Source organism: Cetorhinus maximus, chromosome 3 (assembly GCF_964194155.1).
Source record: "Cetorhinus maximus chromosome 3, sCetMax3.hap1.1, whole genome shotgun sequence".
Classification (NCBI taxonomy): domain Eukaryota; kingdom Metazoa; phylum Chordata; class Chondrichthyes; order Lamniformes; family Cetorhinidae; genus Cetorhinus; species Cetorhinus maximus.
In genome coordinates, this window is record NC_135881.1 from 144,918,043 (window position 1) to 144,942,353 (window position 24,311).

General features: G+C 43.8%; 1 protein-coding gene across 1 annotated transcript in view; it reads right to left on the reverse strand.

Moving 5' to 3' along the window:
• Positions 1-24,311, reverse strand: part of adcy2b (adenylate cyclase 2b (brain)) — a 905,909-nt gene that overhangs the window by 506,941 nt on the left and 374,657 nt on the right. The window contains exon 3 of the mRNA XM_078539078.1: positions 11,413-11,610. Coding sequence (XP_078395204.1) covers positions 11,413-11,610 — 198 coding nt within the window. The remainder of the gene's footprint in view (positions 1-11,412; positions 11,611-24,311) is intronic.

Consider the following 24,311-nt stretch of genomic DNA (forward strand, 5'->3'; position numbering starts at 1 on the left):
ATCCAAGATGAAATTGCCTAAGATTGATCCAGATTTTGATCCAACCTGTGATAAATGCCATACTGCCCCAGCCTCTATAATTCATATATACTAGTCGTGTCCTAAATTGGCTTTGTTATGGACAGTGATTCTTAGATCACTCTCACATATTTTCAGTAGCAACATTGAACCTTCTCCTATTACAGCACTCTTTGGAGTGGAACCAAGTGGCATCCCTCTTACAAAAACTCAGGCTGGTGCACTTGCCATTTCAACATTATTGGCTAGATGTATTATTCTATTAAATTGGAAACAGTCTGCCCAGCCTTCTTTTACTAATTGGATACGTGATCCTCTGCAGAATCTTAAACTTAGGAAAATAAAATACACTAAAGTACACTGATGGATTTTATGTAGCCTGGCAGCCTTTTTTACATTACTTTGAGGAACTACAGCTCTCCATTTTCATATCACTTACCCTAATTAGGTTGTATGTATTATATCAGGCAAAACTCTATCTGATTTATTATTGTTGCTGATTTTCTTATTACCTAATTTTTGGGAGGTTGGGGAGGATTTTTTTCTCTTTCCTTTTTCTTCTTCTTCCTCCTACTTCTCTCTTCCTTTCTTTCTCTTTCTCTTCCAAATGAAGTGTATTGAATTAAGCTTTTTTTTGTACAGTTGCTAATTACGACTGTTGTTAATTTTTTCTTTAAATAATGAATTCATAAAAACTTTTTTTAAAAAGCAGTTATGTTTGCTGATGATTGTACAGTGTTCAGTTCCACTCACAACCCCTCAGATGGTGAAGCTGTCCATGCCCACATATAGCAAGACCTGGACAACATTCAAGCTTGGGCTTATAATTAGTAGTAATATTCATGAAGACAAACACTAGTCAATAACAATCTCCAACATATGGGAGCCTAAACATCTTTTTTTGACATTCAATTACATTACCATCACTGAATCTCCCACTATCAACATTCTGGGTGTCACCATTGACCAGAAAACTAACTAGACCAGCCACGTAGATACTGTGATGACAAAAGCAGGTTAGTGGTTGGTAATTTTGCGATGAGTGACTTACCTCCTGACTTCTCAAAGTGGTTCTACGATATGAATAGTCTTCACGCCTGGATGTATGCTGCTCCAATAACACTCAAGAAGCTGAACACCATCCAGGACAAGCCAGCACGCTTGAGTGTGTGCCATCCAGAAAAAGCACTGCAGCAAAATCCAAAGTGCAACAGCACCTTCCAAACTCGTGACCTCTACCAGCAAAAGCACAAGGGCAGCAAGTGCATGGGAACATACATCCTGACTTGGGAATGTATCGCCATTGCTTCATCATTGCTGAGCCAAAATCCTGGAATCCCCTCACTAGCTAACAACACTACGGGAGTAACTATACCACATAAAGGGCAGCATTTCAAGGAGGTGGCTCATTTCCATCTTCTCAAGGGCAATTAAGGGTGGGCAACAAATTCTGGCCCCACCAGCGATGCCCACATCCCATAAACAAATACAAACATATAAAATGATACAGGGGCTGAACATTCACAATTAGAAAGCAAACTTGTGATAGGGTACTCATCCTACGGGAAACAAATATAAATAAATTATTTAAGACTTTTAATGGATTTTCAATCTTTTTAACACTAGACAGCTTACTTTATTTCTATTTATCGGTGCATTATCCCCAAACAGCTAAGAGGGTATGCAAGTAAGGTGTTGGCTGGCCATCGTTGTTGTGGCAGGTTGCTCTTATAAAGGAGTGCAATGGCTGTGAATTTAAGATGAACTGCAAGCTTGCTTGAAGAAACTGAACTATATATTCGGGAGTTTAAGCATCAGTACTCTATTTAAATGTCAGTGATGCTAGTTTTCACATAAGGTGTTGTGGCCTGAATGACATCCATTTTGGATCTCATTGGTGAGTTGTCCACAGATTTTCCAACAGGGACAGTGCCTATTTCAACCAAGGTTGTTTTAGAATAGGTAGAATATCTATAGTAAATGTTTCTATATATAAACAGGGTATTTTTTTAAATGGTGAGAGATTTGGAATGTTGGCAATCAGAGGGGCCTGGATGTCCTTGTACACAAATCACAGAAAGTTAACATGCAAGTACAGCAAAAGACTTAAGAAAGCAAGTAATATGTTAGCCTTTAATACAAAGGGCTTGAAGTATAGGAGTAGAGAAGTCTTAGTACAATTATATAGGGCCTTGGTTCTACCTCGTCTGGAGTATTATTTACAGTTTTGGTCTCTTTATCTAAGGAATAATACACTTGCCTTAAAGGCAGTACAACAAAGGTTCATTAGACTTATTCATGGGATGAGGGGATTGTGCTATGAGGAGAGACTGAGAACACTAGTGTGATATTCCCTACAATTTAGAAGAATGAGAGGAGATCTCATTGAAACATAGGGCAGGACTTTACATCCCGCGGGCAGGCGCACGCCTGACCCAATCGGGCTTAAAATAGTGCGTGATGATGACGATATTTCAGTCAGTGGGTGTGCGCGAGAGTTGGCTGCGTGCCCACCGACAATTACGAGGTCTATTAAGGCCCTTAATCAAATAATTGAAACTCACTTTTCACCGTCCGTCAAACCTTACGGTTGGCGGGCAGGCGAATCGGCCAAGCGGCATTTGGATTTTTTATGAAACCTCCATGGGCGGGATGAGGTTTCCAACAGTAATTTTAAAAAAAAGTTTTTGGACATCATTTTTAAGATGTCCCTGTTCATGTGACTGAGTCACATGTGGGGACATGTTTCTCTCATTTTTGAAATCTTTATTTTTGTCTCTACAAATCTTCAGCTCCCTAAGGCAGCTCTGTGCCTTCAGGGAGCTTTCAGTACGCTCCCCCGCGTATGCGTAGACTTTAGCACTCGCACTCCTCCCGCCCCCACACCGGCAGCGCTGAGCTCCTTGGCATGCCTTTCACGCTGGATGGCCATTAATTGGCCCGCCCAATGACTGGAAAATCCTGCCAATAACATTTTTAAGGGTAGATGCTAGGAGGATGTTTCCCCTGGCTGGGAATCTAGAACTGGAGTCACAGTCACGGTCGTAGAATAAAAGACCATTTAGGACTGAAATGAGGAGAAATTGCTTCAAGGGGTTGTGAATTTTGGAATTCTCTACCCCGCAAAGCTATGGGTGCTCAATTATTGACTATATTCAAGGCAGAAGTCAATAGATTTTTTGGATACTGAAGAAATCAAGCAAACCGTGGGAAGGATTGAGGTTAAAAATCAGCCAAGATCCTATTAAATGGTGGAGCCGACTCAAGGGGTCGAATGGCCTACTTCTGCTCCTATTTCTTATGTTCTTATATATTATGCTCTTATATAGAAACATATTGAAGAGTAATTTGAAGCAGTACAAGGCCAAACACACTTGCAAGCGGTTAAGAAATATAGCTAGATAGTGAACAGAATGTAAGGGAGTAAATAGTATCAATGGAGTTAGTTTTAACAAAATAAACATGTGCAGGATGTACTGGAAGGAGGTAAGACAGGGAGGCAATAACATATATCAACAGCTTCTCTTTAATGAGTATAGTGACAAGAAACAGGTTACAAAGCACAGGCAAATTGGAAGGGATTATCTAATAAACCCTGCTTTACAAGGAGATTAATGTGCTTATGTATTTAAACAATTGTAGACAGGATGCGTTGAGATATTAGCATTGTTTTAGGGTACATGATTTACCCTATGATGATATGACACATCAGAGGTCCTTAGAGACTTCAACCTAGTTTTGCTGGGGCTAGCATGGGCAGTCAAGATGACAGACTAACTGAGTTCTTGATGTGTCCTTTGCATGAGTTACTATTGGTACCTGTCTCGTGGATACTGCATATAAGGGATGGTTATTATATCATTGCTTTGATAAACAATAGAATGCTAACCAGACAAATACTCACCGAATTGTCATCATTCACAAGTTAATTATCTTTACCTATTAAATTATTTTCCCTATAAACTAGTTTTATACTAGTTCCAATAAGCACAAATTACAACAGGATAATTTTTGAAAATCTGGTCATGCCATTCAACGCAGACCATCTTTTCTGGAAGCTGTGGGACAAATAGATAATGCTGTAGCAAATCCAACTTTCGTAAAATTACAAAAGATTTACAGAGGCATGCAATGCATATTAATCAAGAAAATAAGCAAGTACACTGAGGGGGTGAAATTAGTTTTCTGCAGTTGTGCAAATCAGTGATATCGAATTGGCAGTGCATTTTTTACCCACTTGATTTTCTTTCCATTGAAAGCTCAATTAGCTAGACATAGTGGGACTGAAAGTTGTCTTCAGCAATAGTGCAAAACACAACTGTAGCAAATCGTAGCCCATTTTACAACACGTCTGGTTTTCTTTTCCCTTGAGATCAATGGGTGAGAGATCTGATTTTACCAGTTTACACAGCTCCCACCCTCTCACTATCCCCACCAAAATTCATAGTTACTCCCAGTGTATTTTTTTATGTTTATTTTGTTAAATTATGTTGGTACTTTATGCATACTGATATGAATGAATTATGATTTAAAGCAGTTTGGAAAAAAACTGCTGTTATTTGATCAGTTCATTTTATGGCATCCGCTGGCAAAACCAGATTACAAACCTTAAAATCTTAGACTTAGCCCCGACAACAAGTATTGAGGCTATGCTTCTGAGAGCCCAACTGTGCTGGGTAGGGCATGTAATTAGAATGGAGGACCATTGCATTCCAAGACAGCTGCTGTATGGAGAGTTAGCATCTGGCAAAAGAAACCAAAGTCAGCCAAGCAAGTGCTACACAGACATGCTTAAAGGAAATCTGAAGTGGTGTGGCATCAAGCCTAATGAGCTGGAAGAATCAGCACGAGAAGGAACACGCTGGAGAGCCCTAGGCCTGAATCTTCCATTCGGCGGCGTAAAATAACATGCAGTGACGTCAGGCGTGTGTCCCAATGTCACCGCGCATCATTCCGATCTTCAGTTTGGCGGGCGTGCACCGGACATATCTGCACGCCTGCCAAACTGTCAAAGGCCTATTAAGGCCATTATTAAACTAATTGAGGTACTTGTCTGGGCTGCCCGTCCAACCTTAAGCTTGGCGGGCAGGCGAAGAGCCCAGGCAGCCTTCTCATTTTCCATGGAACCTCATCCCCTTTCATGAAGGGTTTATAAGTTCAATAAAATTTTTTCTTAAAATTCATTGACATGTCCCAGCTCATGTGACACTGTCACATGAGGGGACATGTCTGAAATGTTTTTAATTCTTTTATTCAACTTTTCATAATCAAAGTAATCTCCCTGAGGCAGCTCCGTGCCTCAGGGAGATTTCTGTGCTCTTTCGCGCGCATGCGCAGGCCCCAACTTTCCCTCTTCCCCCCGCCCGCATAGGTAGCACTAAGCGCTTCTGGGTGCATGTCACGTTGGGCGGGCCTTAATTGGCTTGCCCATGCAAAATGGCGGCACGCAGCCAATCACGGGTGGTGATTGGCGACACACCCACCAACACCCACTCCCGAACTGCACGCCCGACGGGGAGAAAATTCACCCCCTGCTCTGTAGAGTGTTGCCTTTGAAAAGGATTGACGTCAACATCTTATTGCTGCTTGTGAACAACATCATAGAGCAGCATCTGTCCATGTCACAACATGGGAGTCTCAATGCCTCAGCTGTTTCCAATTCTGTGTGCCCAGACTAGGACGACATAACCATCTCTGTGTTCACCGTAGATGAGTCTGCACACTCATCGTCTTCTTTGAACTCAAAGGACAAACATCATCATCATCAGCAGCAGCAGCAGGTCCCTCTAACACAAGAACAACTTTGAAACTAAACTTCTGGGATTTAATTGGCTGGGTTTAGAGAATTACAAGTTTGTGACTAGCAGCTTTTCATTTCTTTCTATAGATTCATGATTGTTAATTTTTCCTACCTGTTTATGTCTAGAGTTAATCAGAATAGTTAATTTAAGAGTTTATTGTTACTTGAGTCTAATTGGTTAATGCAACACTTCAAAATGCAAATTCTCAGGCACTCTGAGCTTTAATATATGGATAGGTGTAATATGTGAAAATGACCAAGAAATGTCAAAACATGAGCATGGGGTCTCAACCCAAATTCCAAAATCCGGCCCAAACGTTTCAGGTGTATGTAGGGTCACAGGCCTGAAGTGTTAACTCTTTTTCTCTTTTCAATTTCAGTTTTTATTTCAATATCATTAATCATCAGCACCTGAAGAATTCAATAAGACAGTTCCAGTCTCTTTTGTGGTCTCTAGTATCTATATACAAAACCTTTAATTCATCTGGATCTCCAAGAGTGGTTGAAGGCTCTTGCCTCTGCTACTGATCAATATCTAAAATAATGTGGAATGGGAAATTACTATTAAGTGTCAAGGCATGCAGGCAGAGAAAACCAAAGCTGCACAAAGATGGGTGGTCAAGTTAGATAGAGAGAGCACAAAAAAGCTGGAAAAGCTTAGCAGTTCAGGCATCATCTGTGGAGAGAAACAGAGTTAATATTTCAGGTTGATGACCTTTCATCAGAACTGAAGAAAGATAGAAATGTACAGGTTTTTAAGCCAGTGGTAGGTGGGAGGGGAAAGGAAGAACAAAGAAGGTCTGTAATAGGGTAGAGGGCAGAGGGGGATTAAATAACAAAAGATTTCAGGATGCAACAGCCAAACAGAGTGGTAATGGATATAGATTATGCCCAAATGAATTGCTACATAAAAACATACCTCTGCTTTCATCCCTTCCCCTCCCTCCCAGAACCATGAGAGAGTTCCTCTTGTCCTCACCTTCCCATCCACCAGCCTACGTATTCATGGGATCATCCTCCGCCATTTCCATCAGCTCCAGCATGATGAAACCACCAATCTCATTTTCCCCTGTCCTCCCCTTCAGCATTCCGTAGGGACTGTTCCCTCCGCGACACCCTAGTCCACTCCTCAGTCACTCCCAACACCCCCTCCCCTCCCTGCGATACTTTTCCATGCAAATGTAGGAGATGCAACACCTGCCCTTTCACCTCCTCCCTTCTCATGGTGCAAGCAAAACAGAGATTTACTTGTACTTCTTTCAATTCAGTATACTGTATTCACTGCTCATGATGTGGCCTCCTCTAAATTGAGGACACCAAATGCAGACTGAGTAACCACTTTGCAGAACACCTCCATTCAGTCCGCGAGCATGACCCTGAACTTCCAGCTGTCTGTCATTTTAATTTCCCACCTTGCTCCCATGCTGATTTTCTGTCCTGGGCCTGCTATGGCATTCCAGTGAATCTCAACACAAGCTCTATGAACAGCACCTTATCTTTTGATTCAGCAATCTACAGCCTTATGAACTTAACATTGAGTTCAACAATGTTAGAACATAACTCCTGCCTCCATCTTATTCTATGTGTTTTTTTATATTCTCCCATTTTTTGTTTTGCCGGGTCAGCCTTTGTCTTGTTTCTTTCTTTAACCCTTTATCTTCATGTTGCATTCAGATGGATTTTATGTAGCAATTCACACCTCATTGGGACACAACTTTTGTTTCTTTACTACAACCACTACGCCTCTCTTTGGCTGTTGCAACATGAAATCTTTTCTTATTCAATCTCCCCAACCTCCACTGTATCACAGGCCTTGTCCTTTGTTCTTCCTGCCCCCTCCTTGCTTCCACTGGTTAAAAATTCTTACATTTCTACCTTTCTTTAGTTGTGATGAAAGGTCATCAACCTGAAACGTTAACTCTGTTTCTCCCCACAGATGCTGCCTGGCCTGATGAATTTTTCCAGCTTTTTTTTTGTTCTTATTTCAGAGGTTCAGCATCCGAAGTATTTTGCTTTTGTTTCAGATAGAGAGAGGTCTGTTGTAAAAGAACTGAGGTCAAGCCAGAAGAAGAGAACAGGAAATTTTGTGGAGTCAGACCAGAATGTAGGTTACAGCAGAGATTAGAAGCTTGAAAAGCAGGTCAAAAATTCAGGTGCAGGGTACATTTCCTGCACCTGAATGGTGAAAGCTGAGGCTCTACAGATATTGCGCCTCATGTCTTATTATAATAGAGTCACCTAGCAGAGAGCAATGTAGGATTAGCTACTGGTAGTATCACAACTATCCTCAGATAAGTGGGTCGAGTCAAGACTGGGAACAGGAATCAGAGGCCCAGGAAGCATGGGGTGGTGGGTGGGTGGGGAGTGGAATATGACAAGTACAGGGGTGGGGGTCTGTGATTTACTGGGCGAGGGCTTAGTGGGCTGAGGGTGAATGATAAATCAGGGGTCTGGAGTGATGGAGCACTCCTGCTCCTTCTGTCTCCAGATTCAGGTTAAGTTATTTATCTTCTTGATTGGGCCTAATGGACAATCCCTTGGCCTAGTTTCCTTAAGTGTCGACAGGAGGCTGTTATTTCGCACCACCTTGTGGGCAGTGACACTAGCAATGGCCAGAGAGCTGCCTCATGGGCTAGGCCCTCTTGATTTAATTGAAAGGTAATATTCCCTCAGAAAAACAAGAGAAAAATAGTTCTAAAATACAGAATAGTGGTGTCTTCAATTTAAATGCACACATATTTTGTGAAATTTGCTTCAAAATAATTGCATACAAAAGACAGTTCAGAACAAAAAAGAAGTTTGCACTAATATGGTGCATTTCATACCCTCATGCTATCTCAAAGTGTTTTGTAGCTCCAGTTACTTTCCAGGTGTAGTCATTATTGTTTTGTATCCAATTTTCACACAGCAAGATCCCACAAACAAAAAAATTAAATAAATGGCCAGATAATCTATTGAACAGAATACCAGACAAACTAACTGCTCTTCTTCAAATAGTGCCATATGATCTTTTACACCTACCTGGAACAAGCATATGAGGATTCAGTTTAACACCTCATCAAAAACATGGCACAATGCAGTAATCCTTCAATAGTGCACTGAATTATCAGCCTAGATCATATCCTCACAACTCTTTGTGATGCTGGATGCAAAATAACATTATTTTCCATGACCCAAAAAAGCTCTCATGCTAAATTCCATTTATAAAATTTGCATATTTCCCCAGTATGCCCCCCCAACCACTGACCCCATTCCCCCACATACACGCACGCAAATCAATACATTCAACCAACTGAAGAAAAAATCCTTCTCAGTGGTTAGTTTAACAAATCCAACCATTGATAAGGACTTAAATATCCTGTTGATAATGTTTACAGTTGGCTTGCAGTGATTGTACATTAAATAGCAAGCTGATTGGAGATCTCTGTTTCCTACCATTTAATAAATAATTAATCGACAGAAAGTGTTCAATTATTAAAGCCGTTTTAATATGTATGCTGAGGCGACAGCTTCTAAAATGAAAATGTTTTAACAACAGATTTCCACTGAAACAAAGGGCTGCATTTTTGCAGAGTCTTCCCGACTCTGCGGAAGTCTAAAAATGGCGGACTGGATGCAAATGTGGATGCCCTGTTTCCAACAGATTCCAATTTTGCTGGTGTTGGGAAGAGGGTAGGGCTAGATTCACACAGACAGGAAACCTGAACTCAGCAGAACCAACTGAACTTAGTGCTGAGTTCAAACAGATCCCATTTTGGCTGTTCCAAGGGCCATAACCTGCAGTGTGGGAGTCACGAGTGCGTGGAGTAGACATAAGTCATCTTGAAGCGCTGGTAAAGTCAGTTTAAGTGTTATGCTTTGAAGATTTTTTAAATCCCCGCTCTCTAACTATGAAAAAAAAAACAAGATAAAGTCATTGAGAGTTTAAAAAACACTGTCTGCTGGATTGCTTTGATTGACAGGCCATTTGATTAGGAAAAAACGAATGACCATCTGTGTGTGCAGTTTCGATAGAGTTCTTTGTTGATATTTCCAAGGGTTATTATTATATTCTTATGAATGCTTGTCTGAGTTTCAAAAGCTACAATTATCTCAGCGGGAATTCTGAGTTCACAGTTTGACAGTTAAAGAGGCTATTATAGGATTAGCTGTCTTTGATATGGGGTCTGAATAAAAGGTTTTTTTATAAGATTATCCACCTGATGAGAGTTAAAAGCTTTGACTGGGTTTCATGAAAGGGTTTTTTTCACAGTTTTTCAAGTGTATATGAATGAGAAATCTATTAAGTTTACAGTTTTCATCTACACATGATTCCTGAGGTCTGCCCATGGTGGATACTGGGTGAGTGGCTATGGAGGCGGCACGGGGTTATGAGTGGCATGGGGTGGGTGGGGGCTATGAGGTGGCATTGAGGGTCCATGGAGGGAATGGGGGTATTGGGGTGGGTGGGGTCATCAGTTGACATGTAGGGGCTATGGGGGTAATGAGGGGGCAAGAGGCTGGGTTGGGTGCATGAGTTGGCATGGTGTAGCCTTGGGTGGTATATGGGGGTTGAGGATGTGTGAGGGGTGAAGACCAGAGGGCCTAACAGCTTCTAAAGCAGCTGGAACAAAGCCCCAGAGAACCGAGGCAGACCTTCTAGCTAGCCTGCCTCACCACTTGCCCGCACCAGTGGCCACCTACTATCTGTTTCTGTGGTCAGTGTGTTTGACTCTATCCTGCCCATGCCTTCTGTAGTGAAGATAGTGGTTCGATGGGGCCCTAGAAAATAAATTTCCCAGCTCGAGCTACCCACCTTGGTAGCAAAAAGCTGGCCCCAAGTGTTCATTGGTAAAGCACTTCTAATATAGTTTTTTTAAAGCAAAGTTTTTTCATTGGCCTTCACAGCATTATGCAAACTCTCTGGTATGGAATGTTCTGCCAACAATGATAAAATTATATCTAATACTGATTGTCTCTGTGGTTGGAGTGATATAGATCCATCCATATCTTTCATAAAACATGAGATTTTGTATGATGGTGCAGTTTTTTTTCAGCACCAAAGCATTTTATCATGAAATAGTGGGAAATACAGATTCAAATCCCTACTTTGCTGCATTCTGATCTCATCCAAACCACTGAATAAAGATGGCAAGAAAACATCCCATTGAAGGAATTGATGGAAACTACCACAGGCTGTTCCTATGCTCACTTGGGGCTGGTTTAAGAGTTGCTTTGGCTGATGAGTAGCCACCATCTCAGCTGCAAGAGTTTTAAGACATGGGTAAAAATACAAACAGGAACAGCCAGCAATTATGAACAAAAGGTAGGTAACAGAGGAAAATAATTGAAAGCCAGCAACCTCACAGCCAACTATTCAAATTTCACAACACTTCACTTTTTTTTTCAAAATTGTTACTTGCCTATTCAGGAATCAGCAGGTGCCATTCAATAAACCAACCAAACCACTCATTTTTTTGGTCAGTCATAGCTAACTCAGGTCAATAAGTACAGTTAGCAATAATATTTTTTTTAAAAACTGAACAATAAAATATTTCATTTGAACAAGGTTTGATCACTGACACGCACATCTTATTCCTTTGTAGAATTCTTACCTGATCCCAAGGAGAAATGACTCCACCAAAGCACATGAAGAGGTAACCCATAGCAACCAGACATGCCCAAACTACAAGGGAAAACACGTGCAGTAGCTTCCTGAAAACAGACTCCACGCAGACCAGAACAAAAATTGTGAGGAATATAGCCAAGGCTGTTGGAACAGTTATTAGGAAAGCCACATGATCCTCAATATCCTGGGGAAAAAAAGAAATGAAAAGCTGGCTAAGCACATTGTAACAGTATCTCCAGGCTTATTTATTCGTATAATAATCTCAATTATATGTCAAAATCATCTGATCAAGCAGTTTTTTTTGTCAGTTTCAGAAGTTTGCAATATCTGATCACCATTCACCATTTCAAATAGTAGATTAAATTGGCACAATCTAATTAAGTCTGTACCTTCAATCAAATATGTTTATTTATAGTAATGCATTACAAATGTCTGCATAACAAAAAATAACCTTTGGTTCTAATGAAAGTTCAGCGATCTAAAGCTTTTCCCTCTCCAGGTACATTGAGTGTTTCCAGCATTTTCTGTATTTATTTTCATCACACATCGCAATGTTGTGAAACAAACATTATTGACTCGCTCCAAGTGCAATTAAAAGTTACATTTATAATGCTGCAATCCAGAATAACTAATTAAATGGCTATAAATAGTACTGTGCCATGGGGGGTTGTTAGTTATTTCTGCGAGAGCTCTAAGTACTGAATTTCCTCTGCATTATTTTGATAATAAGTGTTTTCAATTGCACAATATTGGCGCACTGAGGTTTCAGCCATCCCTCAGTTTCCCATCAAGATTATAAACTCATTACCTTCAAAACAAGTTGTACTCACAGAGTACAACCTTTATAACATGTGTTGCTTTCTATCCCTTTCAAAGGGGTTTGACCTGGGTTCCCTTCATTGACAAGGACAGACAAGAGGGCAATAAACACATTCTACTTCAAGCTGAATGCACATTTGCATTCCTGTTCTTTGAAAAGAAAACATTCGTAAAAGCTTAAACAAAAACAGAAAATGCTGGAAAAGCTCAGCAGGTCTAGCAGCATGTGTGGAGAGAGAAACAGAGTTAACATTTTGAGTCCGTATGACCCTTCTTCAGAGCTGAAGAGAAGTGGAAGTGTAATGAAATTTATACTGTTTAGGGGGGTGGGGCAGGTGGAGCTAGAAAGAAGGCAAGCGATAGGTGGGGACAAAGGAGAGATTGAAAAAGATGTTGTGAACTAAAGAACAAAGGGAGTGTTAATGGTAGTGGTTAGAGTTAAAAAAGGTGCTGATAGTGGCATAAAGGTAAGAAAGCAGAATGTGATAATAGCAGAACAAGGGTAGCATAGTGTGAAAGTACAACATGGAACAAATAACATAAAGATAAAAGTAAAATACTGTGGATGCTGGAAATCTGAAACAAAAACATTTTCTGTTTCTAGCATTTTCTATTTTTATGGAACAACTAACAGATGGCCCTATAGGGAATGAGGTGCGGGGAGGTGGTGGGGAAAAAAAAGATAGAAAATAGGATAGAAGGGGGGATAAAAAGGGGGATAAACCACGGATAAATGGATAAAAATAAAAATAAGTGGATAGAAAATAAAAATGAATGTAGAAAAAAAAGGGATTAAATAAAGGGGCCTGAGGATGGATGGGAGAGTTCATGGTCTGAAGTTGTTGAACTCAATGTTAAGTCCAGAAGATTGTAAAGTGCCTAATCGGAAGATGAGGTGCTGTTCCTCCAGTTTGCATTGGGCTTCACTGGAACATTGCAGCAGGCCAAGGACGGACATGTGGGCATGAGAGCAGGATGCTGTGTTGAAATGGCAAGCGACCAGAAGATCTGGGTCATGCTTGCAGACAGACCGGAGATGTTCCGCAAAGTGGTCACCCAGTCTGCGTTTGGTCTCCCCGATGTAGAAGAGACCACATTGGGAGCAGCAAATGTAGTGGACCAAATTGAAGGAGGTGCAAGTGAAATGCTGCTTCACCTGAAAAGAGTGTTTGGGCCCTTGGATGGTGAAGAGGGAGGAAGTAAAGGGGCAGGTGTTGCATGGGAAGGTGCCGTGGGAAAGGGATGAGGTGTTGGGGGTGATGGAGGAGTGGACCAGCGTGTCCCGGAGGGAACGGTCCCTGCGGAATGCCGACTCGGTGGGGGGGGGTGGTGAAGGGAAGATGTGTTTGGTGGTGGCATCATGCTGGAGTTGGCGGAAATGGCGGTGGATGATGCTTTGAATGTGGAGGCTGATGGGGTGAAAAGTGAGGACAAGGGGGACCTTATCATGGTTCTGGGAGGGAGGGGAAGGTGTGAGGGCAGAGGCGCGGGAGATGGGTCGGACACGGCTGAGGGCCCTATCAACCACAGTGGGGGGTAATCCTTGTTTAAGGAAGAAGGAAAACATATGAAAAGCACCGTTTTGGAAAGTGGCATCACTGGAACAGATGTGACGGAGGTGAAGGAACTGAGAGAATGGGATGGAGTCCTTACAGGAAGCAGGGTGTGAGGAGCTGTAGTTGAGGTAGCTGTGGGAGTCGGTGGGCTTGTAATAAATATTGTTGGACAGACTAGCACTAGAAATGGAGACAGAGGGATCAAGAAAGGGAAAGGAAGTCTCGGGGATGGACCTTGTGGAGGTGATGGAGGGGTGGAAATTGGAAGCAAAATTGATAAAAATTTTCCAGGTCCAGACAAGAGCATGAAACAGCACCGAAGCAGTCAATCAATGTACTGAGAAAAGAGTTGTGGGAGGGGCCTGGGTAGGACTGGAACAAGGAATGTTCCACATACCCCATAAGGAGACGGGCATAACTGGGACCCATGTGGGTACCAATAGCCACACCTTTTATTTGGAGGAAGTGAGACAAGTTTAAGGAGAAATTGTTCAATGAGAGAACAAGTTCAGCCAGTATTTCCACAGTATTTTGCTTTTATATTAGAAAAGGCTTCCCTTGTGACTTAAACACCTACACTTTTGCATTTTTGTGTGCCATGGTTGTCACCGTTTACAGCTATCCCCCTTGTTACCTATGTTTTAGATTCAAGCATAATGGCAAGTATCATTTTTTTGTTTGTTTTGTGTCCTTGCACAGATGTTTAGAAACCCCTGTTGCCAATGGCTGTATCTATTTTCACTAAGACACCAAGGGCAGGGTTTTCCTCCCGGTGTCAGGAAACCGACAATGGTGCCGTTTCTAGGTTCTCACAAGAGCCAGCAGGGGAAGCTGCCACAACCCACACTTTTCACCAAGTCCAGCTGCTAATGGGCTGGAGGCGGGTTGGGCAGCCCGTTAGCGACTGCAGGTGTGGAAAAGGAGGCAGGACTGGAGATATTGTGGGTCCCATTCAAACACTTCCTGGGAGCTGTTTCTGCGGCTGCCGTTTTCTGGAGAAAATGGATGCACCAGTGAGCTGAAAACAGAGACTGAGGGCTGGCACCCGGGGCATGGCTGCTCCTCGCATCTCCAACGATGACATGGAGGCAGTGTGGGAGAGGAGGGATGTTGTCTTTCCAGAGGATGGCAGGAGATGGTCACTCAGCCAAACAAAGCTGACATAGCGGCAGGTTGCTGAGGCCATCAGCAGCAGCAATGTGGTCAGGAGGAATTGAGTCCAGTGTCAGAGAAGGCTCCGTCATCTTATTCACTCTGGCATGGTGAGTGCAATGCCAGACCTTGGTGACAGGCCTCTGGCTATTCAGCATCCAGCTGATGCTCCCGCTGTGGAGCCTGAGCATGTTATGCTACTCTTGAAAATGCGAGTGATGTGTGCCTAGAGCACTTGCAGATCCTTCATAAAGGCTCAGAGCCACAGTGCTGCTAAGGACTGGCCAGCACTAATAAGCTTCTTATATCAGTGAGTCTCTGGCATTGGTCAGAGAAACCAGCAGTGCCTTATCTCTCTCTCCAACTTTTATCTGTGTAGGAGAAAAGGGAGCATAATGCCAGGGAAAGAGCTGTAACTAGAGGAGGAGTGCCCCATCTCTGCATAGTGACTGCCATGGAAGGGTGCACACTGCACCCCACGCCCCCAGGAGCAATCAGGGAAAGAGAGATGGGAATAGCTAGCAGGAAGGGTGAAAAGATACTGCAGTCTGTAGATGAAGTGGGTGGAGTGCATTCATCACTATGCACCAGCATGCCAAAGACTTAGCTTCAAAGGGGAGCCCCAGGACTGCAGAGGCTTCTGCTGACAAAGGCTTGTTTTCACAATCTCTTCTTGCGTCTTCTGCAGGTTCTGACAAGGAGAAGAAATGACAGGGTCCTGCAACGACACCAGGACAGTTGCAGGAAACAGAGACAGCAAAGTAAACACCAGTACATCTTATAAGTGCACCCTGCACCCTCCACCAGCACAGTTACACTCACATCAGTTGGTCCTCACGTGCATATAGGCACTGGGTGAAGAACAAGTCATGAGTGAGCAGGAGGAGGCAAGAGGCAGTTCTGCAGCGCCCCCCTCAGAGGAGGAAAAACAGACACAGCCCAGCTCAGTTGGGCACAGATGCAGGGCTTCGAGAGTCACAAGAAAGGAAACTCTACTTAGACCAACGGCAATAGATGTGCACCCACATGTCAGAGTTCCATGAGGCAAAGTAGGGTCATGGGCTGAGAATGGAGCTCATGTCCCCTCAGCTCATGTGCGCCATTATGCCTCAGGCCTTTGAGCTCAAATCTTCCACTGAAAGAGTGGCCATCCTCATGGAGATCCACATGTGGCAACACTCTGAGCGTATGCAGCAACTTACTAATGTCTACAGAATGCATGCCATGCTCTGTAACATGGACTGCTCAGTGATGTTGATAACATAGATGTTTGAAATGGATGCCAGTTGCACCCGATCTGGTGCCCCTTCCAGCGATCTTGAGCACCAGCCTAGGGCTGAAGCAGTGACTCTCATGGAGGCCATTATCATCCTCTTTGGCCCCTCTGACTGAGGAACCATCTATGCAGCAGGGCCCTGCAATGGAGGTTGCCCTGCATTGTCAACAGTGTCAATTAGACAACGGCCACGTGTATATCAGCTGCGAGCAGAAACACATAAGTAGGCTGCCTCCAACTCACTTGAGACCGCAAGGGGAGCACTGTGTAGAAGTGGCCAACAGCGGAGGCCACTATATTGGGGAAAGCACTGAGTGGGTCACTGGGGTTTGCCTCACCTGTAAATGTGCACTTTTTCACTTTTGGACACAATGTAAATTTGGACACTTGACTTCAGATGTGCGATCTTCCATTCTTAATGACAAAACTCGAAAAAGAGGGAAGAGGGTAGTGAAGGGAAGCAAAGATCTTTGGCGGGGGACAGTGCAACCTCTGAACATATGTGCGTTCTTCATTGGTGGTAAGAGTGGATCCATTTGTCTAAAATGGGAGTGATCTCACAAGCAACTCAAAGTGAGTTCCAGAGCATGTCATCCTCCTGGGTTAGAAGGGCTCAGCTAAAATGTTCCTAGATCAGGTGAACACTGATGTTGATGGTAACCCGGCCACCTTCTTATATAGCCGGGCACCTCTCTGTTCTGCATCTTCCTGCTCCTCTTCATCATCTTCCTCCTCCTCCTTCGACAAGCTGTGTCGATCCAGCATTTCATCCCCTTCAAGTTCCACTCCCTTCCGGAGGGCCATACTATGGAGAGTTCAGCAAATCACCACAGTGAACAAGACACTTCCACAAGCGTATTGAAGGTTGCCACCAGGCCTATCTAGGAACCAGAAGTGCATCTTCAGAAGCCAAAATGCCTGCTGGATGGTGGTCTTGTGAACAGATGATTTTGGTTGTAGCAGCTCTGTGGCTCCATCTTGAGGTCACGAAAAGAGGTAAGTAGTATCTCTTCAAAGGATAAGCCTTATGCCCTAGAATCCATCCATGTAGTTTGGTGAGGTGGGGGAGCAAGGGGGTGGGGGGTAGCAGAATGAAAAACTGCAGCATCCTGGACTGGAGGAGGATGAAGGGATCCATGGCAGTTGCGAGGAAACCAAGTGCATACAAGAGTGGGAAGTCCTTGTTTGGTTCACAGACCAATTGGATGTTGGGGGAGGGGAAGCCCTTTCTGTTGATGAGTGTCACTGGGCGGTCAGTCGGTGCCATCAATGATGCCTTGCACCTGGGGAAATCCAGAAATGGAGCCAAAACCCACTGCCTTTTGTGCCTGTGAGACTTCACCTGTCTGAAACTGTATGTACTTCCCAGCTCTCGCAAATACGGCATGAGCAATCTGCCAGGCTTACTAGTATGCAGTGTTTGCGAGACGCCAGCCAAAGACGAAGAAAGCCACAGTGACTTTGATGGCTACAGCAGGGCATGGCAAGTAGTGTTGTGAAGTGTGAGGTCTTCTGCCAAGACGGCACAAGTCTTGGTGATCATCTGCCTGGGGTGGCACACTTTCCTGCAGTACTGGTTCTCAGATATGTCCAGAAAGCTCTGTCTTTAGCAGTAGATTCTCTGCTGAGGGTATGGCCTCCATTGCCTTCCTGGCTCTCATCCCTCCCCTCTGTCCTCCTCATGCTCAGGGCTCTGCTTTTGCTGCTGAAGATATTCATCCCCATTGTCACTGGACCAAATATCTGAGAATTATAATCCCATCACCAGCTGCTGCCTTTCTTCCACTCAGCTGAGCTCCCAATAATGTCTGGAATCACTCTCCTCTTATGCTCCCGCAATATCAGGAGGGTCACAACTCCCTGCACTGTCCGAGCATGTTCAGGCCAATCTTCCCGCAACCCCTAACACTCGATGGCATCTGTGTTCCTTTTATGGGCCAACCTATGTTCATGGTGCAGCTATGACTGGTTCCCCCGCTCTATTGTCACCTCCATGTACCTGGTTTGACCCTGAACCAGGTTGCAACCTGTGTGCCCCCACCAAAACCCCAAACTGGCCCTTAATGAGATGACCATGAACTTGTTAATGAGATAATTGGCCTCATTGTCGATTCGGCCAGGATCCAGGGCCCACATTTCTGCGTTCTCAGGAAACTCACTGGAGCCAGGAACAACAACAATAAACCAGCATGCTAGCTGGCACCACTATTTTTAGTATTTGCCCCCCCCCACTCCCCCCGCCACCCCCATCAAGATCTAAAAGTCTTGCCCCAATAGAGGTCTTGGTTTAAAAAGCCAGCATATGTAGTCATTTGGAAGCTCCATAATCTAACTAGTTCCATTAGTATGGCCTATTTTAGATTTAGTCTTGTGCAAAGAGAGAGGTTTAATTAATAACCTTGTAGTAAAAGGGATTTTAAATGTTTCTGTGGGTCTGTAAATGGGGATAGATTAGTGAAAGTAAACTCAATCCCAGTAGAGCCAGAGACAGGTGTAACTATAATTGGGAATAAGGCAATGGCAGAAGCATTAAACAAATACTTTGGGCTGGATTTTCGCTTGGGGGCAGTAAACAGGAGAGCATTCCCAAATTGCCCTGGCAAAACAGTCACTGTGTTCTTGGCCAGGATTTTCTCCTTGGCGATTTGGGGGCGGGGTCCACTCGCTGAGGGGAAAATGACGCAGGATAACGTCGGGAGGAATCCCCGACGTCATCCCAGTCCCTTTAAATTTTTAGGAAGGCGGGCGGACAGCGAAATCAGCTGTCCGCCCGCCGACCTGTCAATGGCCAATTGAGGCCGTTGACAGGCTAATTAAAGTAATTAAAGACCTGCCGGCCAACCTTAAGGCTGGCGGGCAGGCCAGGAGCCCCAGCGGGCTCCAGATTATTCAAGAAACTTCATCCACTGGCAGGATGAAGTTTCATGTCCGTTTTGTTAAAAAGTAATAAAGTTTATGTGTTTTTTATTAACATGTCCCATCTCGACATTATCACATGAGGGGAACGTGTTAATAATGTTTTAATGTTTCTATTTTTACACTTAACTTACCTGTAATGAATCTCCCTGAGGCAACACTTTGCCTCAGGGAGAAGTGCGCTCTTTTGCGCGCATGTGCGAAAGAGTGCACTTTGACAGATAGGGAATCCTTCCCACCCCCCGCACAGGAAGCGCATAGCGCTTCCTGTCAGGGATGCCGCTGGGTGGGTCTTAATTTGCCCGCCCAATTAAAATGGCGGCAGGCCCCGTTTCAGTGGCGGGGGTCGGCTGGCCGCCCGCCGCCATGCCGGTGGGGCCTGCACACGATCCGAGGGAAAAATTCTGCCCTTGACTGGGTTGATTCCCTAATTAGCATGGAGCCAGATTCCCTGCCCAATTAAAGGCAGTAGGCCAGTTATCAAAGCTATAGGATCAATCATGGGCATGAGAGGAGCAGCAGGCTGAAATAAAGAGTAAGCACTGAGAGGATGTTTCAAGTATGAAGGGACCCTTTCATCAACTTTAAAATAAATAAAATGGAAACCGCGGCTAGGCCACACCATGGCAGTAGGGGGGAGGATTGGCGGGCAAGGAGGTGTGTGGGGGTATTCTTCTGGCTTGATCTCCAATCTAGCAGGCAGGGAGGACCTGTAGTAGGCCTAATCTGGAGTGTTGGCACCTCCAGCCTATTGATGGGTACCTGCCCCCATGCAGTTAAACTTCCTCCCCACAGAATCGGGAAACCGGAGACTAACTGGAAAATTAGTCAGCCTCCTTCAGCTGCACTTAGCAAGATCCTTAATGAATGTAATCGGCTGCCCATAAAATGGCCAGTGCCCGGAACTGACGTTGGGAAATTAGCACACCAGCCAGCGCAGGTATTTTTAGGGCCTGTCCACCTCTGTTCCTGAACTTGGCAGGGCCAGGAATTCTGCCATTTACTTTTTCACAAGACATAGAAGACATAAAAAAATCTGTAAATAAAGGGGAACCAAGACTCCGACGTGATTGAGGAACTTAGAAAACTCAGTTCAATGAAATAAATGGTACTGGAGAAATTGACTAAATGGTGACAAATCCCCTGGGCCAGACAGTTGGTAACCTAGGGTTTTACAAGAGGCAGGTACAGTGATGGTGGATGCATTGGTTTTAATATTCCAGAACTCCTCACATTCTAGAACAGTTCCCAAGGAAGGCAGAAAACATGACACCATTACTTTAAAAAGGAGAAAGATGGAAAACAGGGAGCTATAGGCCAATTAGCCTAAAATTACTTGTATGAAAAATGCTTGAATTTACTATTGGGGACATGGTGAGAGTGCACTCAGAAAATCAAAATAGGATTATACAGAGTCAACGTGAATTTATGAAAGGGAAATCACATTTAACTAATCTGTAGGGTTTTTTGAGGATGTAAATAATAAGATGGATAAAAGGGAACCAGTGGACGTAGTAAATTTGGATTTTCAAAAAGCATTTGAAAGGGTGTCACACAGGAGGTTAATATACAAAATTAGGACTCATGGTATTTGAGGTGATACATTAGCATGGATTGAAATGGAAATAAAACAAAGATTTGGAAATAAATAGAACATTTTGGGGTTGGCAAGCTGAGACTAGTGTGGTACCGCAATGATCAGTACTTGGGCCTCAGCTATTTACAATCTACCTTAATGGCTTAGTGTTATATTGTTATATTATTCGTAAAGAGCAAGGAACTAATTGTTGTGAGAACGTACATCCAGCGTGCCACATTTACTACTACACTGCAGTCAGCTACCAAGCAGCAATGTACCAGTCCACCAGCCACATGGAGAGCAGCAAGAAATGCACTGATAAAGCTCTAGCTTTTTGAGTCTAGAACTATGATTATTTCAAACTTCAGAGAATAATACTTAGATGAGGAAGCTGAGTGTGACCCCAGAATGAAAAAAATCACAGTAAAAACTAGGAAATAAGAATACTGGTCCAAACTGGTCTTGTATACCTTAAAATGGAACACCAGTGAAAACTGGGAAATAAGAGTACTGGTCCGAACTGTTTTTTTCCTTTCTGCTGACAATGCAAGTTTGCTGGGAAAGTAAGTGGTGAGTACACAGGAAGCTGCAGAGGAATATGGACAAATTGGGCAAGGACATGGCAGATGAAATACAATGTGGTAAAATGTGAAGATATCCACTTTGATAGGAAAAATAAAAAAGCAGAATATTTTTTGAATGGTGAGAGACTAGGAAACGTTTGCATTCAGAGGGATCTGGTGTCCTTGTACATGAATCACAGAACGTTAAAATGCAGGTACAGCAAGGAATTAGTAAGGCAAATGGAATGTTAGCTTTCTATTACAAAGGGATGGAATTATAAGAGTAAAGAAACCTTACTTTAACTACAGGGCATTGGTGAACTCGCACCTGGAATACTATGTGCAGTTCTGGCCTCCTTATCTAAGGAAGGACTTACCCTAAAGGGAGTTCACGAGACTGGTTTTTATTATTGTCATATGAGGAGAGGTTGAATAGATTCCACCTATATTCCCTGGAGTTTGAAAATATGAGGGGTGATCTGATTGAAACATAAAATTCCTAAGGGACTTGACAGGGCGAATACTGAGAAAAATTTCCCTCTGGCTAGCAAATCTAGAACACAGGGTCACAGTCTCATAATAAGGAAATGGCCGTTTAGAACTGAGATGAGGAGAAATTCCTTCACTCACGGGGTTGTGAATCTTTGGATTTCTCTGCCTCAGAGAGCTGTGGGTGCTCAGTTATTGAGTATATTCAAGACAGAGTTTGATAGATTTTTGGGTACTGAGTGAATTAAGAGATATGGGGATATTGCAGGAAGGCGGGGTCAAGGTAGGAGACCAACCATGATCTTATTTGATTGCAGGGGGAGGCTCAAAGGGCGAAATAGCCTACTCCTGCTTCTATTTCTTATGTTCTTATTTCTAGGAAGTTTACATAACAAGCCAGCAAAATGCAACACCCTGCCAGAAGGGGGGACCAATGCACACTACACTCAATGATTTTGGAACGGAAAAATGGATACCAGACACTAAACAAAGAAGAATATTATTGAGTCTTGGGCTTAGTGTTGGCAATCCCACTTCTAGGGTAGAAGGTGCAGGGTTCAAATGCCACTTTAGACAGTCCTGGTGAGTGATGACTGGAGTTCCAGCTTTGAATTCCAGGATGACATCCAGTAAATAATGCACATCCAATGGTTGTGGGTAGTTCTGCCTCATTGTATGGGTTGTGAGAGCCCATAAATGGAGAACTAACCACCATATTTACTGGTATAAAGATCATTATGGCCATGGTGCATTCACATCACAGCTGTTTTGTAACATTTCTGCCAGCATTTTAAATACAATAAGGGTATTGTATTATAAGACTAGTTGACAGACTCTACAGTTTGAAATTAGACTACTCAGTAAATTTTCATGATCCATTTTCTTGAGCTCAAAATAAAGATTGCTGTTCTGTGTCTCCCTGATATATTTCTTTGGGGAAATATTTCCTCTCTGCATTGTTATGGAACGAGTTTATGATTTTCTTACACATAGCTCAAAAAGGAAATTGGACTTCTCATTTTATTCCTTTGTACTGTTCTTTAATTGTTCGTGAGTTTGTGTAGTTTCATTCCCCTTTAATGACTTTTTGGCCCAGATCTTCCGGTCAGTGTTGATGCTGGCTCATTGACGCTGCCTGCCAAGATATCTCGACATGACCCTTTTGCCATTTCTCAGCCAGGACTTCTGCTCCTGACTGAAGCATTGATGGGTCAGCACAGATAATCACAGGGAAGATCGTCGAGCACAAGAAAAGACTGACGAAGAGAGGACGTAACCCCTTTTCAGGCCAGTAGCTGCTGTATTCAGATAAGTTTTTAAAGTTCTCAGGTCATTCAGTAAATGACTGGGTTAGTGAATGGATGAGTGGGTGAATGGATGGGCTGAATTTTACGTGTCCCCGGCGGGTGTGTTTCCTGTGTTGGGGGAGGGGGGGAATCATGTAAAATAGGGTGGGCTCCCATCTCACCACATTCCCGCCCATCCCCAAGCTCACCCCCTCATAATCCGGTTTCAGGGGGTGGGGGGGGACGGTGGCTGAGATGGGTGGGCACCAAAATCTGCAGTCCGCCTGTCATATTTAAATGAATAATTAAGTGTCAATTAGGCTTGTTATCGAGCCAATTGACCCTGATAATACACTTCCCGTTTGGCATGGGAAGCAGGGCTGGAGCAGGAAGCCTGATTTTTAACTTAAATGTTTAAAGGGCAGGAGGGAAGTGTGGGGATGCTATTAGGGGGCTGCCTTTTGCCAATCGTGGGGCGGCCCCCCTCCTTAGGTCAAACACCCCTTTCCTTCCTACCCGCTCTCTCCCTTAAACCCACCCCATCCCTTCTGTCGCCCCTCTCCCTAAGCTACCCAAAGGCCAGAATATTGAGGTCGGCGAGCGGGGGGGGTGGGGCCCACTCGCCAACGTGTAAAATGATGCGTGATGATGTCAGGCAGAACCCCCGACGTCACCCCGCGTCATTTCAATTTTCAGGTCAGCAGGGGTGCAGCCGAATCGGCTGTGCGCCCGCCGACCTATCAACGGCCTATTAAGGCCATTTAAAAACTAATTCAAGTAGTTAACGGACTGCCCATCCAACCTTCTGGGCAGACCGGGAGCCCTGGCGGGCTTCAGAAAAAGCATGAAACCTCATCCACAGGGGGGATGAGGTTTCATGAAGGTTTTTAAAATTAAAATTTAAAAAATTTTAAAGAAGTTTGAATAAAAGTGATGGACATGTCCCAACTCATGTGATGGTTGGACACATCAGGGAAATTTTATGTTTGTGCGTTGACCATTTTTGAATTTGGCGCCGATCTCCCTCAGCCAGCACTTAGCCTCAGGGAGATGAGTGCGCTCTTTCATGCGCATGCGCGAAAGAGCGCACTCCCGGCTTCGGGAAGCGCATAGCCCTTCTTGGTGGACGTCACATTTGGCAGGCCTTAATTGGCCCGCCCATGTAAAATGGCAACACGCCCCCAATCAGGGCCACCGATCAGAGCCTGCATGCGCCCGCTCCTGCGCTTCCCCCCCGATGGGGGGAAAA